Source organism: Cololabis saira, chromosome 3, assembly GCF_033807715.1.
Source record: "Cololabis saira isolate AMF1-May2022 chromosome 3, fColSai1.1, whole genome shotgun sequence".
NCBI classification, from domain to species: domain Eukaryota; kingdom Metazoa; phylum Chordata; class Actinopteri; order Beloniformes; family Belonidae; genus Cololabis; species Cololabis saira.
The window spans coordinates 5,184,548-5,206,861 of record NC_084589.1 but is presented as its reverse complement, the minus strand read 5'-3'; the positions used below and the strand labels follow the sequence as shown (position 1 = coordinate 5,206,861).

The 22,314-nt window shown below is 44.9% G+C and overlaps 1 protein-coding gene across 4 annotated transcripts; it reads left to right on the top strand.

Annotated features, from left to right (window-relative positions):
* The first annotated feature begins 85 nt into the window (after nucleotides 1–85).
* On the top strand, nucleotides 86–22,211 carry polr3glb (RNA polymerase III subunit GL b). 4 transcript variants are annotated; one of them, XM_061718144.1, is made up of 8 exons: nucleotides 86–238; nucleotides 3,693–3,906; nucleotides 6,448–6,577; nucleotides 7,880–7,945; nucleotides 10,618–10,671; nucleotides 11,137–11,243; nucleotides 11,951–12,061; nucleotides 21,747–22,210. In XM_061718144.1, exons 2-8 carry the CDS (start codon nucleotides 3,796–3,798, stop codon nucleotides 21,831–21,833), a joined length of 666 nt encoding a protein of 221 aa, XP_061574128.1. In that variant the 5' UTR covers nucleotides 86–238; nucleotides 3,693–3,795; the 3' UTR covers nucleotides 21,834–22,210. The 4 variants fall into 4 exon arrangements, with proteins under 4 accessions (XP_061574128.1, XP_061574131.1, XP_061574129.1 ...); XM_061718145.1 differs by lacking the exon at nucleotides 86–238 and adding an exon at nucleotides 1,176–1,416; XM_061718147.1 differs by lacking the exon at nucleotides 3,693–3,906 and having other exon boundaries at nucleotides 21,747–22,211.
* Nucleotides 22,212–22,314: the final 103 nt, after the last annotated feature.

Genomic DNA, 22,314 nt, shown 5'->3' with positions numbered 1-22,314 from the left:
GGCGGCGGCGTTGACGTATCGCAGCAGCTCCATGGGGCGGATATAGATCCATGATACGGATACGGATACATGTATGAGAAGAAGAAGAAGAAGAAGAAGCTGCTGTTATGGCGCCCAGCGGGATGTAAACAAAGACGTCCACTGGACCGAACCTTAGAACAGGGAACCGGACCAGAACCGGCTGCAGGTTTACCTGCAGGTTTGGTCGCTAACTAAGTTCAGGTGGAGATCAGCGCAGGTGAGGTTCTGCTGAGGTTCTGTGAGGTTATGTGAGGTTCTGCTGAGGTTCTGTGAGGTTCTGCTGAGGTTCTGTGAGGTTCTGCTGAGGTTCTGTGAGGTTCTGTGAGGTTCTGCTGAGGTTCTGTGAGGTTCGGCTGAGGTTCTGTGAGGTTCGTCTGAGGTTTTGTGAGGTTCTGCTGAGGTTCTGTGAGGTTCGGCTGAGGTTCTGTGAGGTTCTGCTGAGGTTCTGTGAGGTTCTGCTGAGGTTCTGTGAGGTTCTGCTGAGGTTCTGTGAGGTTCGGCTGAGGTTCTGCTGAGGTTCTGTGAGGTTCTGCTGAGGTTCGGCTGAGGTTCTGTGAGGTTATGTGAGGTTCTGCTGAGGTTCTGCTGAGGTTCTGTGAGGTTCTGCTGAGGTTCTGTGAGGTTCGGCTGAGGTTCTGTGAGGTTCTGCTGAGGTTCTGTGAGGTTCGGCTGAGGTTCTGCTGAGGTTCTGTGAGGTTCTGCTGAGGTTCTGTGAGGTTCGGCTGAGGTTCTGTGAGGTTCTGCTGAGGTTCTGTGAGGTTCTGCTGAGGTTCTGTGAGGTTCTGCTGAGGTTCTGTGAGGTTCGGCTGAGGTTCTGTGAGGTTCTGCTGAGGTTCTGTGAGGTTCTGGGCGAAAATCCCATTTCATAGTTGGGGACAATAAACAGTAACATTCTAGAGAATAATTCCAGGAATAAAAGTTGCAGCCGTTTATACAGAATCTTTTACCGCAATTTACCAACAGAGCTCTGGCTGAGTCTCTCTCTCTCTCTCTCTCTCTCTCTCTCTCTCTCTCTCTCTCTCTCTCTCTCTCTCTCTCTCTCTCTCTCTCATACTTGTATGAGTCCTGTATATAAGTGAATATGTATATATATATATATATATATATATATATATATATATATATATATATATGTATAAGTTCTTGTTTATTCACCCAGTAATACAAAACAATGGTATTAGGCGGAAGGTGGCAATAATACAGCTGATACCAAGGTCTGTGTGAATACTGGATTCTGATTGGCTGGCAGGTGTAGGTTATCACTTATAACCTCCAGCTAGAAAACAAGTTCGGTCAAATTGCCTGATAACTTTGATATCATTGCGCTGGATCAACTGCCAGGTGGTAACCACGGCAACGGAGATTCAGAGAAGAAGAGCTGGCTACCGCAGGACGGTAAAGAGCAGAAGTCCGGCAAATCTTAATTTATATATATATATATATATATATATATATATTTCCTGTTTGTTATTGTAGCATAGCCGAGCGGAGATGAGCGAACTAGAATATTAAGCCGCTCAGCTGTGGCTTGTTATAAAACTAATGATTTCAACTGAAAACCCATTAAAGCATGAATAACTGATTTAATATTTTTGTTTTTTGGTAAGTGACCGTGGTATAAGCGGGATAATGCCCTTCCAGGTGGACATTAACATAAATATACTTTGCGGAGGCAAACCGTCCTCCGCTTCCCATTGGATGGTTCACGCCCATATATTTCTGATAATGTACACCTCGTCGCGCATTATCCCTTACACATCATAATATGACATAATACCTTTGTTAACTGTTCTAACTTCCACCACAGTCCATTACATTTTAGAGCTTTTACCTCTTGTAAAAACTCCAAACAATCCCAAAACTTTTTTTTTTTTTTTTTTTTTCTCTCCACCTTGTCTGCACACATATTAATGATTGATACCATGACGGTAGAAACCAAAGGGGTATATATGTGCATTATTACTATATTTAATATATATACATATATATACGCATACATACTGTTACATGCTGTGACGTACGCGATTGCGCAACACCTTTGTTCGTGTCGGCGCTGATCAGAAATCAGCTGGAGCCGCGAGCGGCTGAGAGTAAAATAGCCCGCCTACATCCCTTTTTTAATTCTCTCGACAGCCACCAGGTTTATGAAGATCTGCACCTCAGAGTTGGATCACAAAACATACGTTTTGCGCTTTATAATAAAATCGCAGCGAGCCGGTCTCGCGCTGACTCCCGCCTCTTGATTCAAACGTCTGACGGCCACCCCCCACCCCCCCCCCCCGACCAATCAGTGGCGCGGAGGGTGATGACGTCAGAAATAGTCCCGGCTGAAGCTTTGTTTGGTTTATTACACACACACACACACACACACACACACACACACACACATACACATACACACATAGAGTCACTTAGTCACATTCATACACACACACACACACACACACACACACGCATGATCATATACATACACACACACACACATAGACATACACACTGGCTTGTTCACCTGCATGCTGGCTCTTTAGTTTTTGGGTTTAGGTAGCGGTAGCGATAGCTTAGCTCAGACTGCGATCAGATCTCAAGATTTAGGTCGATTGCTGTTATTGTTTTGGTTGGCTCCGTGCCCGTTTCGTGCTTTGTTTGTGTTTTTTTGTTGCAGATTTCCAGTGCTTGACGTGTGTCTCCGTGTGTTCCTGCTTCCTGGATTGGCAGTGGATGTCGTCACCCCCCCCCCCCCCCCCCCCCCCCAAAAAAAAAAAAAAAAAAAAAACACTGGGTTTGTATGTGTATATTTATGTATGTGTACGCATATGTGTGCGTATATATATGTATATATATTAAATATAGTAATAATGCACATATATACACTTTTGGTTTCTACCGTCATGGTATCAATCAATAATATGTGTGCAGACAAGGTAAAAAAAAAAAATTTATATAAAAATAGTCCCGGCTCAGCCCGGTTAGAACCTCGACAGAATGGTTACAGAAAAAGTATCTGCTTGGAGCGGCTCCACCTGCCTCAGCCCCTAGTGCAAAAGCGCAAGACGGGGCCGTGGCGGGTAGAAGCGAGCTGAGTAGATACTAGTGCAAAAGCGCCAATAGTTGGCTAGCTACAAACTCTATACATCCCATAATGTATAATTATATGTCCGCGCTCTCAGCAGCGGTACTCGCATCGTTACTAGGCAACGAAGCAGGTTGACTCACGTTGCAGAACAGAACAGCTGCAGAGGCGCTCCTGAACGTAAATGATCATGGATTTTTTTTTATAGGCCTGGCGGGGGGTCTCGTTGGTCTGGCGGACCCGCCAGGCCTATACAATGGTAGGGGAAACACTGCACTATATCTGTGTGAATACTCACCTTTTACACCAGGACTGCGGTGTGTAGGTGTACAGGAGTATGTGTGTCTGGACTAAAGCATTGCTAGGAATGGGAGGGGGGGACTAAATCTTTACAGATGTGTTTAGCACATTATTGCACGATTATAATGAGCACTGCTTACATTACGCTTTGAATAAATACTACTGCATTGTTCAAAAATGATTAATTCTGTCTCAAATTATTCTAGGGGGGGACACTTTTACTAATGGGGGGGACACGTCCCCCCTCCCCCCCCCCCCCCCGGGAGTTTCACCCCTGTTTGTCTGTCTGTTTGTCCTTCAGGGTTCACCTCCTCCACCCGGACCGGTTCTTGCGGATCCTGCTCGGCTCTCGGTGCCGGGCGGGTCCAGGTCGGGTCTCGGTACCAGGTCCGGTCCAGTCCAGGATGGCGGGTCGAGGACGCGGCTGCAGGATGCTGAGCTTCAGCGTCGACTCCTTTGGGCTCAGCAGAGACTCACTGCCTCCCGCCATGCAGCAGCCCACACCTGCCTTCCCCGTAAGCCCCGCCCCCAAACACCTACCTTCCCTGTAAGCCCCGCCCCCACACCTGCCTTCCCCGTAAGTCTCGCCCACACACCTGCCTTCCCTGTAAGCCCCGCCCCCACACATGCGTTCCCTGTAAGCCCCGCCCCCACACACCTGCCTTCCCTGTAAACCCCGCCCCCACACACCTGCCTTCCCCGTAAGCCCCTCCCCCACACCTGCCTTCCCCGTAAGCCCCGCCCCCACACCTGCCTTCCCTGTAAGCCCCGCCCCCCACACATGCGTTCCCCGTAAGCCCCGCCCCCACACGCCTGCCTTCAATGTAAGCCCCGCCCCCACACACCTGCCTTCACCGTAAGCCCCGCCCCCACACCTGCCTTCCCAGTAAGCCCCGCCCCCACACAACTACCTTCCCTGTAAGCCCTGCCCCCACACACCCGCCTTCCCCGTAAGCCCCGCCCCCACACAACTGCCTTCCCTGTAAACCCCGCCCCCACACACCTGCCTTCCCCGTAAGCCCCTCCCCCACACCTGCCTTCCCCGTAAGCCCCGCCCCCACACACCTGCCTTCCCTGTAAACCCCGCCCCCACACACCTGCCTTCCCCGTAAGCCCCGCCCCCACACCTGCCTTCCCAGTAAGCCCCGCCCCCACACACCTGCCTTCCCCGTAAGCCCCGCCCCCACACACCTGCCTTCCCCGTAAGCCCCGCCCCCACACACCTGCCTTCCCAGTAAGCCCCGCCCCCACACCTGCCTTCCCCGTGTCCAAACAGCACATCCCTCCAAAACAACTTAAATTCTTCTTCAATATAGTTAACAATAAAATTACATATATCAATCCAGAGGTTTTGGACAATTAATGGGGGCAGAGCCAAAATAAATGAGTAATTGTTTCAATATTTACAGAACAGAAAGCACGTTTCACATCAATGTCTATTTTAAATCTTTTAACAATATGACCATTAGACGGATAAAATCTATGAATGATTTTAAACAATATTTCTCTAACTTTGTTGGTCAAGTTCCTGGCAGAGTTCTCAGAGTTCAGGTGTGTCCTCGCAGGTGAGACACGTCCCCCCGCAGGTCAACACTGCCCTTCAAAATAAAAGTCCCCACCTGGTTGTAGTCAGCAGGTGAGCTGGAGCTTCTCGTTGTGACACAAACACCTTTATGACGTCAGATGGTGAAAACAACATATAACTCGACTACGTTTAATAGTGAAGACGACAATATTTCCACATGAAGGAACTCAGAAAAGCGCTTATCAGAAATAAACATTAGAGTGGATCTGTGGAAGAAGGTCATGTGATCCGAGTCCAGATTTACCCAGAGTTCCCTAGTGACAGTCAGGGTGAGAGAGGAGGATGAAGTGATGCTCCCAAGGAAAGAATAGAAGACTTTAGGTTGTGTACGTCGTCTCAACCTGAAAACGCAGACAAATATCTGAATTTTAAAAGTTTTTCTAAATGTTTTATTTAGCTGTTGAATTAAATAAACATGGACACCATCGTTCCTTTAACAGTTGTGTTGGTTCTGATCCACGGTGTGAAACAGACGCCTGAACGCCTCGCTGATGGAATCTGTCTGCAATTCCCTCCGGGATCAATAAAGTATCTATCAATCTGATCCATTCTTTAAAGGGTTTTATTATAGTAGTGAGGAAGTGGGGGGGGGGTGCACTGCAGTATAGAGCAACAGGCCGGGACTCGAACCTGTGCTGCCTGCCCGAGGACTGTAGCCTGTATAGATGACACCCGTCAACCCGCTGAGCTATCCAGGTCCCTCTGATACCCCCATCAATTCTCTGATCAGAGAATTGATCGTTCTCTGATCTGATTTTTGATCGATCCTCTGATCAGTTCTCTGATCGATCTCTGATTAGTTCTCTGATCTTTGATTGTTCTCTGATCTGATCTTTGATCGATCCTCTGATCAGTTCTCTGATCTGACCTTTGATCGTTCTCTGATCTGATCTTTGATCGATCCTTTGATCAGTTTTCTGATCTGATCTTTGATCGTTCTCTGATCTGATCTTTGATCGATCCTCTGATCAGTTCTCTGATCCGTCGTGTATCTCAGAAACACCTGTGCACCTGTTGATCTTGTTATGATCTTTATCAGACCACAGTGGGGAGGGGGGGCCTAGACGGAGCCTAGACAGAGCCTAGACGGGGGCGGGGCCTAGAAGGGGCCTGGGCGGGGCCTAGACGGAGCCTAGACAGAGCCTAGACGGGGGCGGGGCCTAGACGGGACCTGGGCGGGGCCTAGACGGAGCCTAGACGGGGCCTAGACGGGGCCTATTATTAACGTGCCCCCCCCCCCCCCTGGCAATGGAGCACATTATTATTATTGTTGTTGTTGTTGTTGTTGTTGTTGTTGTTGTTGTTGTTGTTATTATTATAATAATTTGACCCCCCCCAGGTGATGCAGCAGATTATTATTATTATTGTTATTGATTATTCCAGGTGATGGAGCAGATTATTATTATTCTTGTTATTGATTATTCCAGGTGATGGAGCAGATTATTATTATTCTTGTTATTGATTATTCCAGGTGATGGAGCAGAAGCCCCTCCCCCTGGGGGGCGGGGAGGAGGCGGAGTATCTGCTGGCCCTCAAGCAGGATTTCAGAGCAGCCATGAAGACTCTGCCCTTCTTCATCCGGCCGGCCAAAGCCCTCAGAGGTGATCAATCACTGATCAATCACTGATCCATAATCAATCACTCTGATCTATAATCAATCACTGATTCATAATCAATCACTCTGATCTATAATCAATCACTGATCCATAATCAATCACTCTGATCTATAATCAATCACTGATCCATAATCAATCACCGATCCATAATCAATCACTCTGATCCATAATTAATCACTGATCCATAATCAATCACCGATCCATAATCAATCACTGATCCATAATCAATCACTGATCAATAATCAATCACCGATCCATAATCAATCACTCTGATCCATAATCAATCACTGATCCATAATCAATCACTGATCCATAATCAATCACCGATCCATAATCAATCACTCTGATCTATAATCAATCACTGATCCATAATCAATCACCGATCCATAATCAATCACTCTGATCTATAATCAATCACTGATCCATAATCAATCACTGATCCATGATCAATCACTCTGATCTATAATCAATCACTGATCCATAATCAATCACTCTGATCTATAATCAATCACTGATCCATAATCAATCACCGATCCATAATCAATCACTCTGATCCATAATTAATCACTGATCCATAATCAATCACCGATCCATAATCAATCACTGATCCATAATCAATCACTGATCAATAATCAATCACCGATCCATAATCAATCACTCTGATCCATAATCAATCACTGATCCATAATCAATCACTGATCCATAATCAATCACTGATCCATAATCAATCACCGATCCATAATCAATCACTCTGATCTATAATCAATCACTGATCCATAATCAATCACCGATCCATAATCAATCACTCTGATCTATAATCAATCACTGATCCATAATCAATCACTGATCCATGATCAATCACTCTGATCTATAATCAATCACTGATCCATAATCAATCACCGATCAATCACCCATCCATGATCAATCACCGATCCATAATCAATCACTGATCCATAATCAATCACCGATCCATAATCAATCACCAATCCATAATCAATCACTGATCCATAATCAATCACCGATCCATAATCAATCACTCTGATCTATAATCAATCACTGATCCATAATCAATCACTGATTTATAATCAATCACTCTGATCTATAATCAATCACTGATCCATAATCAATCACTGATTTATAATCAATCACTGATCCATGATCAATCACTAATCACCAATCCATAATCAATCACTGATCCATGATCAATCACCCAACCATAATCAATTACTCTGATTTGATGATCAGCTTCAGTCTTATTGTGAAGGTGACTGTGTACTTCCTGTCCAGATGTGGAACGCTACTCTGATAAATACCACAGCAGCGAGCAGAACGACGGCTACACCTGGACTCCAGGTGAGACCGTATCCATGGAAACCATACAAAACCTGGACCTGGACCAGGACTCTGGTGATATCCGAGACCAGAGACCAGGGGCCTCATTTATAAAGCTTGCTTGCGCACAAAACAGGGCTTGAAAGATGCGCAAGCCACCTTCTACGCAAAGGTTGGGATTTAATAAGAAAAAACTAACCGAAAAATGTGCGTATCCCTACGCCAACCCTGACCCTCCCGTAGGAACATTTTGAAGATATGGGGAACTGGCGATGCAGGCAGTGAGGTGGTGAAATGATAATAAATGATAAATGTCATCACATATCACAACATATATCAGACTTATAATATAATAGCGTTGATCGTGTCCCTCTGTGTTTGAAGCGTCAGTCAGGACTCTGGGGCTGCTGCTGCTGCAGCCGCAGTGCAGGACACGCCGGGAACCTCTTCGTCACCCACCGGCCGCTTCCAACCGCCCCCACACAGACAGAACAAATAGTGCTGGACCACTCTACGGAGCCCCTAAAGGGATTCAGATTTTTTAAATATATATAATGAGTTTTACGCGCAGGCGTAAGCCTAAATTATGGTTCTGCGTTAAAACGACGTAGAGGCTACGCCGTAGGCTCTGCGTCGTTTTTAACGTAGAACCATAAATCAGCCTTGAGCAGCACTGAGGGGAGAGGGGAGGGAGGAGGGGGAGCGGGGCTGCCGTGCCGTATTCGCATCGTCTTCGCACAGGGTGTCTTGATGATTTGTAATTACAGGCTGAGCCTACCGTTAGTTTTTAAACTGTAAAAAGTGGGGGGGACATAAACATGATTTTGAAAAGTTGGGGGGACATGTCCCCCCTGTCCCCAGTGGAAATTGCGCCCTTGGTGGCACTCACAGCGTTTAGCGCAGCAACGACGTGCCACTCACTCTCTTTATTTTATACTATTTATATACTATTTATACTTTTACTGTGACCACCAAATAATGTCGTTTTCCTCATCCACAACATTTCCATCTCAGTCTCCGTGAAATTTAGTGGCACGGTTGCTCGACACGTCTCATTCATTCTGACGGCCAAACAGGCTGCAGAAAGCCGCTGCGCATGCTCAGCAGGCTCATTCATATGCAAATACAGTCATGAACTACTTTGCATTGCCCATTTATGGTGTAAAGTGGGCGTGTAGAGGGCGGGATATGAGGCGAATTCCCCTGTGCAACCTTCCAGCTGGACTGATTTATAAAGCGAACATTGCGTGCAGGTGTGCGTGCACACGGTTTTATAAATCCGGATTTTTTTTTGCACCCGCCATTTTCGGGTTTTGGGTTTACGTGCACTTTTAGTATGGGTCCTACACACTCTTTTATAAATGAGGCCCCAGGTCCTGGACCAGGACTCTGCTACCACCAGAGACCAGAGACCTGGACCAGGACCAGGACTCTGGTGGTACCAGAGACCAGAGATCTGGGGCCTCATATATAAAGATGCTTGCGCAGAAAAGGCGCCTGAAAGTTGCGGAAGCCGACATCTACGCAAAGCCTCGGATCTAAAAAGAAAAAACTAACCGAAAAATCTGTGGATCCCTACGGCAACCCTCACCCTCCCGTAAGAATTTACGTAAGACACGGGGAACTGGCGAGGCAGGCTGTGAGGTGGTGAAATGAAGCCAGATTCATGTCATACTCTTAATAATGTCATCACATATCACAACATATATCAGACTTGTAATAAAATAGCGCTGATCGTGTCCCTCTGTGTGTGAAGCACAGCATCAGTCAGGACTCTGGTGCTGCTACAGCCGCGGTGACACGCCGGGAACTTCGTCTTCTCCCACCGCTTTAGGACAGAACAAATGAGGGGCTTCATAGAGCGTTTAGGGGCTCCACGGAGCCCCTCATCGGCAACGCGCACCTACGCCGTAGGCTCTGCGTTGGTGTAACGTGGAACCATAAATCAGCTTAGAGCAGCTCTGAGGGGAGGGGGGAACGGGGGGTGAAGCGGGGCTGCCGGGCCGGCTTTCGCACAGGGTGTGTTGATGATTTCCAATTACAGGATGAGCCTACCGTTAGTTTTTAAACTGTAAAAAGTGGGGGGGACAAAAACATGATTTTGAGAAGACGGGGGACATGTCCCCCCTGTTGCGTCGGGTCACTCACGGCGTTTAGCGCAGCAACGGCGTGCTGCCACTCACTCGCTTTATTTCATAGCCTACTATTTATATACTTTTTCTACTTTTACTGTCACCACCAAATAATGTGGTTTTCCTGTCCTCCACCTCATCCACAACATTTCGATCTCAGATCTCAGTGAAATTCAGTGGCACGGTGGCTGGACACCCTCTCATTCATTCTGACGCCAAACAGGCTGCAGGAAGCCACTGCGCATGCTCAGCAGGCTCCTCCATATGCAAATACTACTTTGCATTACGCTTTTAAGGTAAAAAGTGGGCGTGTAGAGGGCGGGATATGAGGCGGATTCAGCTGCGCAATCTTCCAGCTGGACTGTGATTTATAAAGAGAACATTGCGTGCAAGTCTGCGTGCAAGTCTGCGTGCACGCGGTTTTATAGATCCAGATTTTTTTTTGCGCCCGGCATTTTCGGCTTTTGGGTGTACGTGCACTTTTAGTATGAATCCTACGCAGTCCATTTTAAATGAGGCCCCAGGTCCTGGTCCAGTTGTTGTAAACTGTTGTTGTTTCAGACTGGAGACGTTTCCCCAGAGAGCTGCAGGTGCGGAGACCCCCCCGACATCCAGGTAACCTGATTACCACCTGATTACCCTCTCTTTACTCTGATTACCCTCTCAGTACTCTGATTACGCTCCACCAGTACTCTGATTACCCTCTCTTTACTCTGATTACCCTCCACCAGTACTCTGATTACCCTCTCAGTACTCTGATTACCCTCCACCAGTAGTCTGATTACCCTCTCAGTACTCTGATTACCCTCTCAGTACTCTGATTACCTTCCACCAGTACTCTGATTACCCTCCACCAGCACTCTGATTACCCTCGCAGTACTCTGATTACCCTCCACCAGTACTCTGATTACCCTCTCAGTACTCTGATTACCCTCCACCAGTAATCTGATTACCCTCCACCAGTACTCTGATTATCCTCTCAGTACTCTGATTACCCTCCATCAGTACTCTGATTACCCTCCACCAGTACTCTGATTACCCTCTCAGTACTCTGATTACAGGTGTGTTGTGTGTCCTCAGGTGTGTCGGTGTCTCTCAGCCGCTCAGACACAGTTCAGCCTGCTCTGGTGAAGAAGAAGAAGAAGAAGAAAGTGAAAGAGAAAGAGGAGGTCCTGCTGAAACTGGAGGTGAGACCCTGCTGGAGACCCGATCCAGCAGAGACCTGGACCAGTAGAGTCCTGGTCTCTGCTGGAGACCCGGTCCTGCAGAGACCTGGACCAGTAGAGTCCTGGTCTCTGCTGGAGACCCGGTCCTGCAGAGACCTGGACCAGTAGAGTCCTGGTCTCTGCTGGGGACCCGGTCCTGCAGAGACCTGGACCAGTAGAGTCCTGGTCTCTGCTGGAGACCCGGTCCTGCAGAGACCTGGACCAGTAGAGTCCTGGTCTCTGCTGGAGACCCGGTCCTGCAGAGACCTGGACCAGTAGAGTCCTGGTCTCTGCTGGAGGACCCGGTCCTGCAGAGATCTCTACCTGGACCAGTAGAGTCCTGGTCTCTGCTAGAGCCCCGGTCCTGCAGAGACCTGGACCAGTAGAGTCCTGGTCTCTGCTGGGGACCCGGTCCTGCAGAGACCTGGACCAGTAGAGTCCTGGTCTCTGCTGGGGACCGGGTCCAGCCGGGGCCCCCATCCAGTAGAGTCCTGGTCCACCAGCAGTCCTGGTCCACCAGGACCTGGTGAACCAGGACTGCTGGTCCAGGTCTGGAGGTTGAAGTGGTGGTTTCCATGGAAACCCTGAGTGACAACCGGTTGAAGTGGTGGTTTCCATGGAAACCCTGAGTGACAGCCGGTTGAAGTGGTGGTTTCCAATGAAACCCTGAGTGACAGCCGGCTCCTCAGACGCTGGAGAAGAAGGAAGAGCAGCAGACGTCGGAGGAGGAGGGGGAGGAGAGGAAGAAGCAGGAGGAGGGGGAGGAAGAGGAGGAGTACGACGAAGAGGAGTTCGAGGAGGTGAGGAGTTTCTCTCACACACATTTATAGACAAACACACACCTGGCCACACACACACATGTACACATACATACACACTCACACACATGTACATATACATAGTGCTGGGCAGTATACCGGTTCATACCGAATACCGGTGTTTATTTTTCTTATGATATGAATTTTTCATATACCGTAATACCGGTGAGTATGTACAGTAGCGTACACAACGTTGGGAACGTAGCGCCACTGGACACTGTTTGTGAGGGGACTGTTTAGCAGTAGTGATGCACCGATTGTTCGGTAACCGAAATTGTTCGGTAACCGAAATTGTTCGGCCGAAAATGGCAAAAAAACACTTTCGGTGTTCAGTGGAATAAGTGGGAAAAAAAACGAACAATTAATAATGGCATTGTAGTATAAGGAAATAGACTGACCGCTCCCGTAACAGTTGCGCACCACAAACATAAATCGTTGGCCAACCAAAAAGTAACCACGTAACTGTTGCGCACCACAAACATAAATCGTTGGCCAACCAAAAAGTAACCACATAAGAATCTTACCTAACATTCACCAGGAGGTGGAACCAAAACAACATAATCAGGGCTGCACATAAGTGGGCCGCCAGAGCGCATGCGCCGTCAAAATCCACAGTGCGCTGTCAATCTTGTGCTGCGAAGCGCTTTTGCGTACCAACAGCTGGGGCTCATATTATTGGTTGTGGCCAGACCGGAATACTAATATTAAAAAATCTATTGGGAGAGCTTTTCCCCAGAACTGCCACTCAAAGTTGGTACTGGCCAATCACAGCGCGTCCTTACTCCCCCTCCATGCTCGTTGCGGCGGTGAGGAAGAGAGGTAAGGATCAGCTTTACTGAACAAACCCCGACACGTCTCGTCAAAATGTCCAAGAAGCAAGCGCTATTAAGTAATTATTTTGGCGTTCCACCACCACCAACTACAAAGAGACGCCAAACTGAACCACTACCCGAATCGAACAGAAAACGTGTGTTCGCCGAGAAGTGGCTGCATGATGTTACGCGGCGGCGCGCACCGTACGTCGCGTTCCCGTGTATCCAACCCCGTAAGCTCTGCGTTGGTGCAACGCGGAACCATAAATCAGCCAGTGTCCGTCACTGCGTACAGCAGCAAGACGCTGCTCTCTGATTATGGCTCACAGTTTATGAAAACCCCAAATAAAAAATAAATTAGAGAACATTTTATGAAATAAAGGTTCAACATATCTTGCTTTGCAACTTTTACACCATATCCTAGTTGAATTATTGAAATAGATTAACTTTTACACCATATTCTAGTTGAATTATTGAAATAAATTAACTTTTACACCATATTCTAGTTGAAGTATTGAAATAAATTAACTTTTACACCATATTCTAGTTGAATTATTGAAATAAATTAAATTTTACACCATATTCTAGTTGAATTATTGAAATAAATTAACTTTTACACCATATTCTAGTTGAATTATTGAAATAAATTAACTTTTACACCATATTCTAGTTGAATTATTGAAATAAATTAGCTTTTACACCATATTCTAGTTGAATTATTGAAATAAATTAACTTAGTAAAGGACCTTATTGAGCCATTCATCTTTATAAGTGAATCAATATCGTTTTGCCTATAACTTATTCCTGCATCCCTCTTTTATCGATCCGGCGAGACGGGTCACCGCGTTTTTGGAGCCCCAGGTCACATATCCAGGGGCTCCTCTGAGCACCAGACCAAAATAATTATGTGCAGCCCTGAACATAACGCTGGGAAATTAAAACATGTTCAGTTTTTTACGTTCAATAGATATTTTCTACCTTGTTATTTTGTAAAAGATCAGTCAGACAACACTTAAAGTCTTTAAGTGTTGACTTCCGGCCGGACGCCAACATGGCTGCAGCATAATAAGTGAGCTCCCCGACACTGAGATTAAAAAAGCCCTGTAAACCTATCATTTTGAGAAAGTGAGGATATATTTGAGAGCGGGTAAATAAGGGCGATGAGTAAGAACAGAGGAAAAAGTCGAAAGTTTGACAAAAACGCGGATTTTAACCTGGAGCAGGATACCGAGCCAGCTAAGCTAACCGGCGAGTTAGCCGAACTAGCGGGGGAGCTAACTGACGACCGGGCAGAGTCAACACGTGGCGGAGTGAAAGCCAAGCTAGCGGGGCGACCGAGCCAGGAGGGAGGAGAGACACGACCACCTGCTGAAAGTATGGCAGACCTGGAAACAATTTTACAAGAGATACGAGAGTTTCGCCGGGAGAACTTTGAAAATCTCAAAGAGATCAAAGACGACATCAGGAAGACGAACGACAGGATTGATGACGCCGAAAAGCGAATAGTGGAAACCGAGGAGCACACTCAGAGCCTGGAGGAAGCCACGCTGGAGCTGGCGGAGCTGCAGAGGCGGGTCGAGACCAGGATGACGGACCTGGAGAGGAGGGAGAATGTCCGGATACATGGGGTGAAGGAAGGAGCAGAGGGAAACCCTCAATCAATGATCACCTTTATCGAGAACCTCCTTCGGGAGAAGCTGGACTTACCCCCATCACTTGAATTAAAGATTGAAAGAGCCCACCGGTCCCTGGTCTCCCAGCCTCCCAAAGACTCTCCACCAAGATCCATTGTGATTAAGTTGCAGAGCTTCCGAAGTAAGGAAGAACTTATCAAGATTGCGTGGCAGAAAAAAGGCTTTATGTATGAGGGGAGGAAGGTGTTTCTAGACCACGACTATGCGCCGGAGGTTTTGAGAAAACGCAAAGAATACACAGAGGCAAAAAAGGTGTTAAGAGACAAGAAAATACGTTTCCAGACGCCTTTCCCAGCAAAACTCCAGGTGTTTTACGAGGGGGAGACGCGCCTCTATGATACAGCGGAGCAGGCGACGAAGGACATGCGGACCCGAGGGCTTCAGGTGCAGGTCGTGAAACCGGCGGAGAACTGGACGGAACAGATAAAGCGTCTGATGTGGACGTCCAGCAGCGCGAAGACCGGTCATGGGACATCGGAGACACGACAGGGATACAAACAGAAACTGCACGCCTTCAGGAGGGACCGGGATACCTGATGAGAAATGGCGCTATAAGGTGAAGATTGGACTGTTTCCAGGAAATAATATTAGCCTACTAGGAAGACTGAGGTGAGAAACGTGTGTCTTTAATTTTCGTTAAGACTGCAGCGTTTTTTGTTGGTTTATTTTAACGGACTTTTAGTTTATATCCTCACATGCCGAGGACGTCGGGGCAGCACTGAAAGATGGACGATGCTGCTTCTAGCAGCGAGGGCCCCCTGTTCCTCGGGAGCAGAGGCCATCCCTCAGAGCGGACTGAACATCAGAGCTCAGAGAAGGTCAATAAGCAGACCTCACATAAGGAAGTTCATTTCATTATGTGTTTGAAGGTATTTATGTTAAACCTTTGTTATATGAGGTTAAATGTTCATTATTGTTTCTGTAGCAATAGGGGGGGGGGTATGATGGGGAAGATGGGAGATAGACACAAGGCAGGTGGAACGGAGATCGATGACAACATCCAAAAACTGCATTAAAGTAGCCTCGTATAATGTGAATGGTGTACTCAACCCAACCAAAAGGAGTAAGATAATAAGTAAGATGAAAAAAGAAGGGGTAGGGGTAATACTATTACAGGAGACCCACCTAACGGACAAGGAACATGCAAAGCTGACAAGGAATGGCTACAATCAAATATTTTCTGCCTCCTACAAATCAGGACACCGGAGAGGGGTGGCTATTTTAATTTCGGGAAAGAATTCATTTGAAAAGATATCTGTGACAGGGGACAAAGAGGGTAGATATATTATGGTTAAGGGGAAACTAGAGGGTGAGTTGGTGACTTTTCTTAACATTTATGCTCCACCGGGCTCGGAATGGAAGTTTTATACACAGGTGTTTGATTTGAGACTAAACCCACATTTAGATTCTTCAGGAGGTGGGATACAAAAAAGTGCAATTAGTAAAAAAATGAAGATGATGATGTCTGAACTGGGAATTGTGGATGTTTGGAGGGATCTGAATCCCACACGTAAAGATTATACTTATTATTCACCACCACATAACACGTACGCCAGGATTGATTATTTCCTGATGTATAATAAAGATAGGTATAGGGTGGAAGAATGTGATATAGGAGTAAGGGATCTATCAGACCACAGCCCTCTTTATTTAACATTATGTCTGGCGAATGAGAGAAAAACAACAGTCTGGAGATTAAATTCAAACATGTTAAGAGGACACACAAAGGAAGAAATAGTTAAAGAACTTCAGGCATATATAGAGGATAATGATAATGGTGAGGTGTCTCCGTCTGTACTGTGGGATGCGTGTAAGGCCGTGATGAGAGGGAAGTTGATAGCCAAATCAGCATATTTAAAAAAGATGAGACAATTAAAATTTGACACACTAAAATCAGATCTAAAAAGGCTAGAAAAAGAACATAAAGACAAATTGGAAGAGCGCATATATCAGGAAATTAGAAAAAAGAGAGCAGAGATAAATGAGATTTATACACAAGAGATTCAAAAAAAACTATTATTTGTAAAACAAAGATATTATGAAGTGGGGGGTAAGTCAACGAAGTTGCTGGCATATAAACTGAAGAAACAGCAGGCAAAAAATAATATTTACAAAATAAGGGACCCACATACAAGATTAACGATGGACAAAACGGAGGAAATACAAAAGTGCTTTGAAACTTATTATAAAAATCTATATGCCCAACCGAAAGCTAGTGATAAAACCCAGATTGATCAATTTTTAGAGAACTTAAATCTACCAAGTGTAACAGAAGAACAGAATGAGGCTTTAACTGCCGAAATTACGGATGAGGAAATAAATAAAGCAATCTCAAATCTTAAAGCCAACAAGTCCCCGGGTGCAGACGGATACACTGCAGAATGGTACAGATCATTTAGGGTAACATTAATCCCCCTTCTGCGGAAGGCGTTCAACTGGGTGCTGAAGGAGGGAGAAATCCCTCATTCATGGAGAGAAGCCATTATTTCGGTAATCCCGAAGGAGGGAAAGGATGTGCAGGAATGCTCCAGTTATAGGCCTATTAGTGTCCTTAACCAGGATTATAGATTGTTCACAGCCATTTTAGCCAGACGACTGGAAATAATTCTGCCAGGAATAATACATTTAGACCAGACCGGTTTTATAAAACAAAGGCAGACGCAAGACAATATTAGGCGCACCCTACATGTGATGCAACATGTAATCAAAAATAAGATAGAGACAGTAGTGGTGGGAGTGGATGCTGAAAAAGCTTTTGACTCCGTAGGCTGGAATTTCCTATATAGAGTGCTGGAACGGTTTAATTTTCATAGGATATTTATTAAAGTCATACAGGCCCTGTATAACAAACCGACAGCTAGGATCAGGATCAATGGGAGTCTCTCAAAATGTATTACACTAGAACGAGGTTGTCGTCAAGGCTGCTCAGCAAGTCCTCTTCTTTTCGCTATATTTCTGGAACCCCTGAGCAATTGGATAAAACACAATTAAAATATTATAGGTATAGACATGGGGGGAGGGGTACAAAAAATAGCTCTATTTGCAGATAACATATTAATGTATTTATCTAGCCCGGATGTGTCCTTCCCTGCTCTTATGACAACCCTTACTGATTATGGTCATTTATCAGGCTATAAAATAAATATACAAAAAACTCAGGTTATTACTCTCAACTATACACCGGGCCAAACAATTAGGGACAATTTCAAGCTCAACTGGGAATCAAAATCAATAAAATATTTAGGAGTTAATCTACCTCAAGATTTAGGACTATTAAAATCCATCAACTACAGCCTGTTACTTAATAAAATCAAATCTGATATTAGCAGGTGGAATCTGATACCTTACATGGGCATTACACAAAGAGTGGAGGTGATAAAAATTAACATACTGCCCAGGCTTCTGTACCTGTTCCAGAGTCTACCAGTGGAAGTAACGGAAGATGAATTTAGGGAATGGGATAAGATGATTTCCAGATATATCTGGCAGGGGAAAAGACCTAGGATCAGGTACAGAACACTGCAGTTACCTAAAAACAAAGGAGGGCTAGCACTTCCGTGCCTGAAAAGTTACTATCAAGCTGCACAAATTAAAATATTATTAAATATATACAACCCTTCCTACTCAGCGAGATGGAAGGAAATTGAGGCCGACACAACAGATGGGGTACCTATTCAGGCAATAATAGGGGACGATAACCTGAGAAAACACGTTAGAGAAGGGGCAAACCCTTGGCTGGATATATCACTTAAGATTTGGTTTAAATTGATTGCAAAAAATGACTTAAGAACTCAGAGTAGATTATTAAGATGGATCGGGTACGATTCCGAATTCATACCAAATAGAATAGATAATAGCTTTAAAAATTGGGAAAGGGGACCAACGATACTCTGGGAGCTCTTAAGAAAGAAGGAGATTAAAAGTTTTCAGGAGATAAAAGACCAATATAATCTAACAAATACAGATCTATACAGGTATTTGCAATTACGACACTATCTAGAGCAGACGATGAGGGGGGGTATAGAGGGGAGGGGAACAGAAATTATTGGAATGTTCACTTCAGCATATGAATCAAAACTGGGAAAAAAGCTAATTTCAAAATTATATAAGGGAGTGGAAGATTTAAAGGGAATGGACACGGTGTATATAAAAGAAAGGTGGGAGAGGGACGCAAATATTACCATATCAGTGGATGAATGGGAAGAGATAAATGAACAGCAGTGGAGAACGACCTGTTCATTAACTTGGAGAGAAAATGGCTGGAAGAACATCATGAGATTTTTCAGAACACCAGCACAGGCAAAGTATCGGGATACAAAGTGTTGGCGACTATGTGGGGTGGATAAAGCTGACCATTTTCATGTGTTCTGGAGTTGTCCCTCCATTCGCAGCTACTGGCAGGAACTTAAGAACTGTATGGACAAAGTATTGAAGGTAAATCTTCCACCTACATTCAAGGTATTATACTTGGGGAAACTGGATGTTGATTTTACAAGATTTGGGGATAAACATATTTTTAGGATAATGTTGATTGCAAGTAAGAAAGCAATTACCAGAAAGTGGATGAAGGATGAGGCACCTAAGGTGGAAGACTGGGTTGAGGTTATACACAATATATATGGGATGGAAAAGTTAACTTTCTCTGTGAGGCTAGAGATGGACAGATTTAAAAGAATTTGGGAAAGCTGGTTAGAGTACATAAAACCAATTAGGTCAGACTTTATTTGAGTTGTACATCATGGGAACAAAGACCCCTAGTTGATAGCTACAGATGTTGAAATGTTCTATTTCTTTTTATTTTAATTTATTTTATTTTATTTCATCATATTTGCCTGTTAAGTCCCCCTACTGGGGAAAAAGAAAAAGAATGAACCATTGTGTACATGTTATATGGTGAAGATGTTCAATAAAAAGAAAATTATAAAAAAAAATAGTCTTTAAGTGTTGTCTGACTGATTCTCTCACTTCATTAGAATCATAAGTGCCGCCACCTCATTGTAAACTGCATCATTTTGTGAGGCCATGCAAACCTGTATTTATACTAGTGTGGACATTAATATTTTTCTACAATATTTCCTCCTCATGACAGTAAAATAGGCCATTCTAAGCCAATTTACTGCAGCAATTCCTTTCCAAATCATTAGAAAATGTGGTTAACATCCAGTTAGCATGAAAAAAAAATACCGTGATATACCGTGAAACTGATATAATTTTGAAAAATACTGTGATATAAAATTTTGGTCATACCGCCCAGCACTACATATACACACACATGTAGACACACACACACACACACACACACACACACACACACACACACACACACACACACACACACACACACACACACACACACACATACATACTCTCACACACTCACACTCACACACATGTACATACACACACACACTCACACTCTCTCACACACACACACACACACACACACACACACACACACACACACGGCTACTGTTACAGGGGTCACATGACCAGCATGATGCACCAGTGCAGCTGTATGAACTGATCATGTGACCCCTGACCTGCTGGCCCGCCACTCGTCTCTGGTTGTGATGGTTGTGATGGTTGTGATGGTTCTGGTTGTGATGGTTCTGGTTGTGATGGTTGTGATGGTTCTGATGTTTTGAGGAATTTATCAAAATCAGTTCATAAGTCCACTCGTGGTATAGTGAGTTTTTATTCAGCCGGCGGTGAGCGGATCTACACAGACGAGTGTCTGGTTGATATGCCGACCCAGAGTGGCTCGACGACAAGACTTTTATACCGTAAATTCAAGGCGCAAAAGGCAGGGAATACACAAGCCAAGTGACAGACGAAAAGTAATTTACAGTTGGATGTGATCTGTGGCCAAATGTCCCCATCGGGCATTTGGCATGACTGTCACTAAGTTCCAAATCACCCCATGGGGTTCTCTAGTGTTCCAAGTCTGTTTGAGGCAACTTCCAAGGTGTCGTCTTCTGCAGGGGGGGTAGGAAGCTGATATTCAGGTCGACCACGGTGCTGTTACAATGCCTCATCAGATGGTTGTGATGGTTGTGATGGTTGTGATGGTTGTGATGGTCCTGATGGTTGTGATGGTTGTGATGGTTCTGATGGTTGTGATGGTTCTGATGGTTGTGATGGTTCTAATGGTTGTGATGGTTGTGATGGTTGCGATGGTTCTGATGGTTGCGATGGTTCTGATGGTTGCGATGGTTCTGATGGTTCTGATGGTTCTGAAATGATACACTAACCTCACCATACGGTACCATACTGAGGTCACCATAACAATACCATACTATAGCAGTATTTTTAACAACCTTGAATGAGGAACATATGACTGGAAAAAATGATCTTTTATTTGAAGGACACAAAATACAAAACAATGTTGTGCATTTGCCCTATTGTTACAGTTTGTAATGCTTTATAACTGTTTCAGTTTTAAAGAGAAAGCCAGGCCAACCATTTTCCACAAACTGAACTAAAAGTAAATGTCAGGTTTGCATTATGGATCTTCAGTTTCATACAAGTACAAATATTTAGCCACAAACTCAATAGTTTCTCATGTATGACTTTTCCAGAAATTTAACAACTAAAATTAAATAAATAAATAAATAAATAAATAAATAAATAAAAGCAAATAAATCAACAATGAAAAGTCCCAAACTCGTAAGTCAACATGACTGTTATTGATCTTCTGCCAGAGCTCAGAGCTTCACCTGCTCCAGCCTGAGGCCGTAAGGTGAACCCCGGTATCGTTTCATCCTCCCACCGTCGGGGACGACACAATCTTTACATCAGAAAAAACATTGATTCATGCTCACCTTAAAAGTAAAAGTTCAGATTGATTCATGCTCACCTTAGAAGTTAAAGTTCAGAGCTCAAAACCCCCAAGAGTCCCGTGATCGGGACCAAAACGGTACTAGTTTCTTCTGAGCGGAGGAAGATTTATGTCCGCGGGTCGAGGTCGTCACGTGATCCCGCTACCAATAGAATGTTACTAGTAAACACAATATATTCATATTAATAACCCAATATCAGCTACAGTTTGTCACCTCCACGACACGTATCGTGACGTTTTTGTTTCACCAAATTTCCTGGCACGATATATTGTTCCACCCCTAGTTCTGATGGTTCTGACGGTTCTGTCGGGTCTCTCTGCAGGAGACGGACTACATCATGTCCTACTTTGACAACGGCGAGGAGTTCGGAGGGGACAGCGACGACAACATGGACGAGGCTATTTACTGAAGTGGAACCGGGACCCGGGCCGCCTCCTGGAACCGGGTCGGGGTTCTTCAGAGCCGACCCGGACCGAGATGATGCACTGAACTGTTGATTGTTTTTAATGTTTTGTACTGATGGTTTTATCCGGTTGCTGCTGTTGATCCAGTAAACCGTTTCTGATAGCCACGTGACCCGCGTGGTTCTTCTGGTGGTACCAGAACCAGCTGGTGACCCGGAACGCTCTTGGTACCAGAACCAGCTGCAGCAGACAGCTGGGAGGTGGATTTAATCACTCACCTGGATGGAGCGGCTTGTTGCCACTTCCAGACGTACATATATTTTCCAGAAGACGTGTAGGAGAAGAGATTAAGATGAAATAACAGGAATATATATATGTATGTATGTATATATGTATATATATATATGTATGTATATATGTGTATATGTGTATATATATATATATATATATATATATATATATATATATATATATATATATATATAT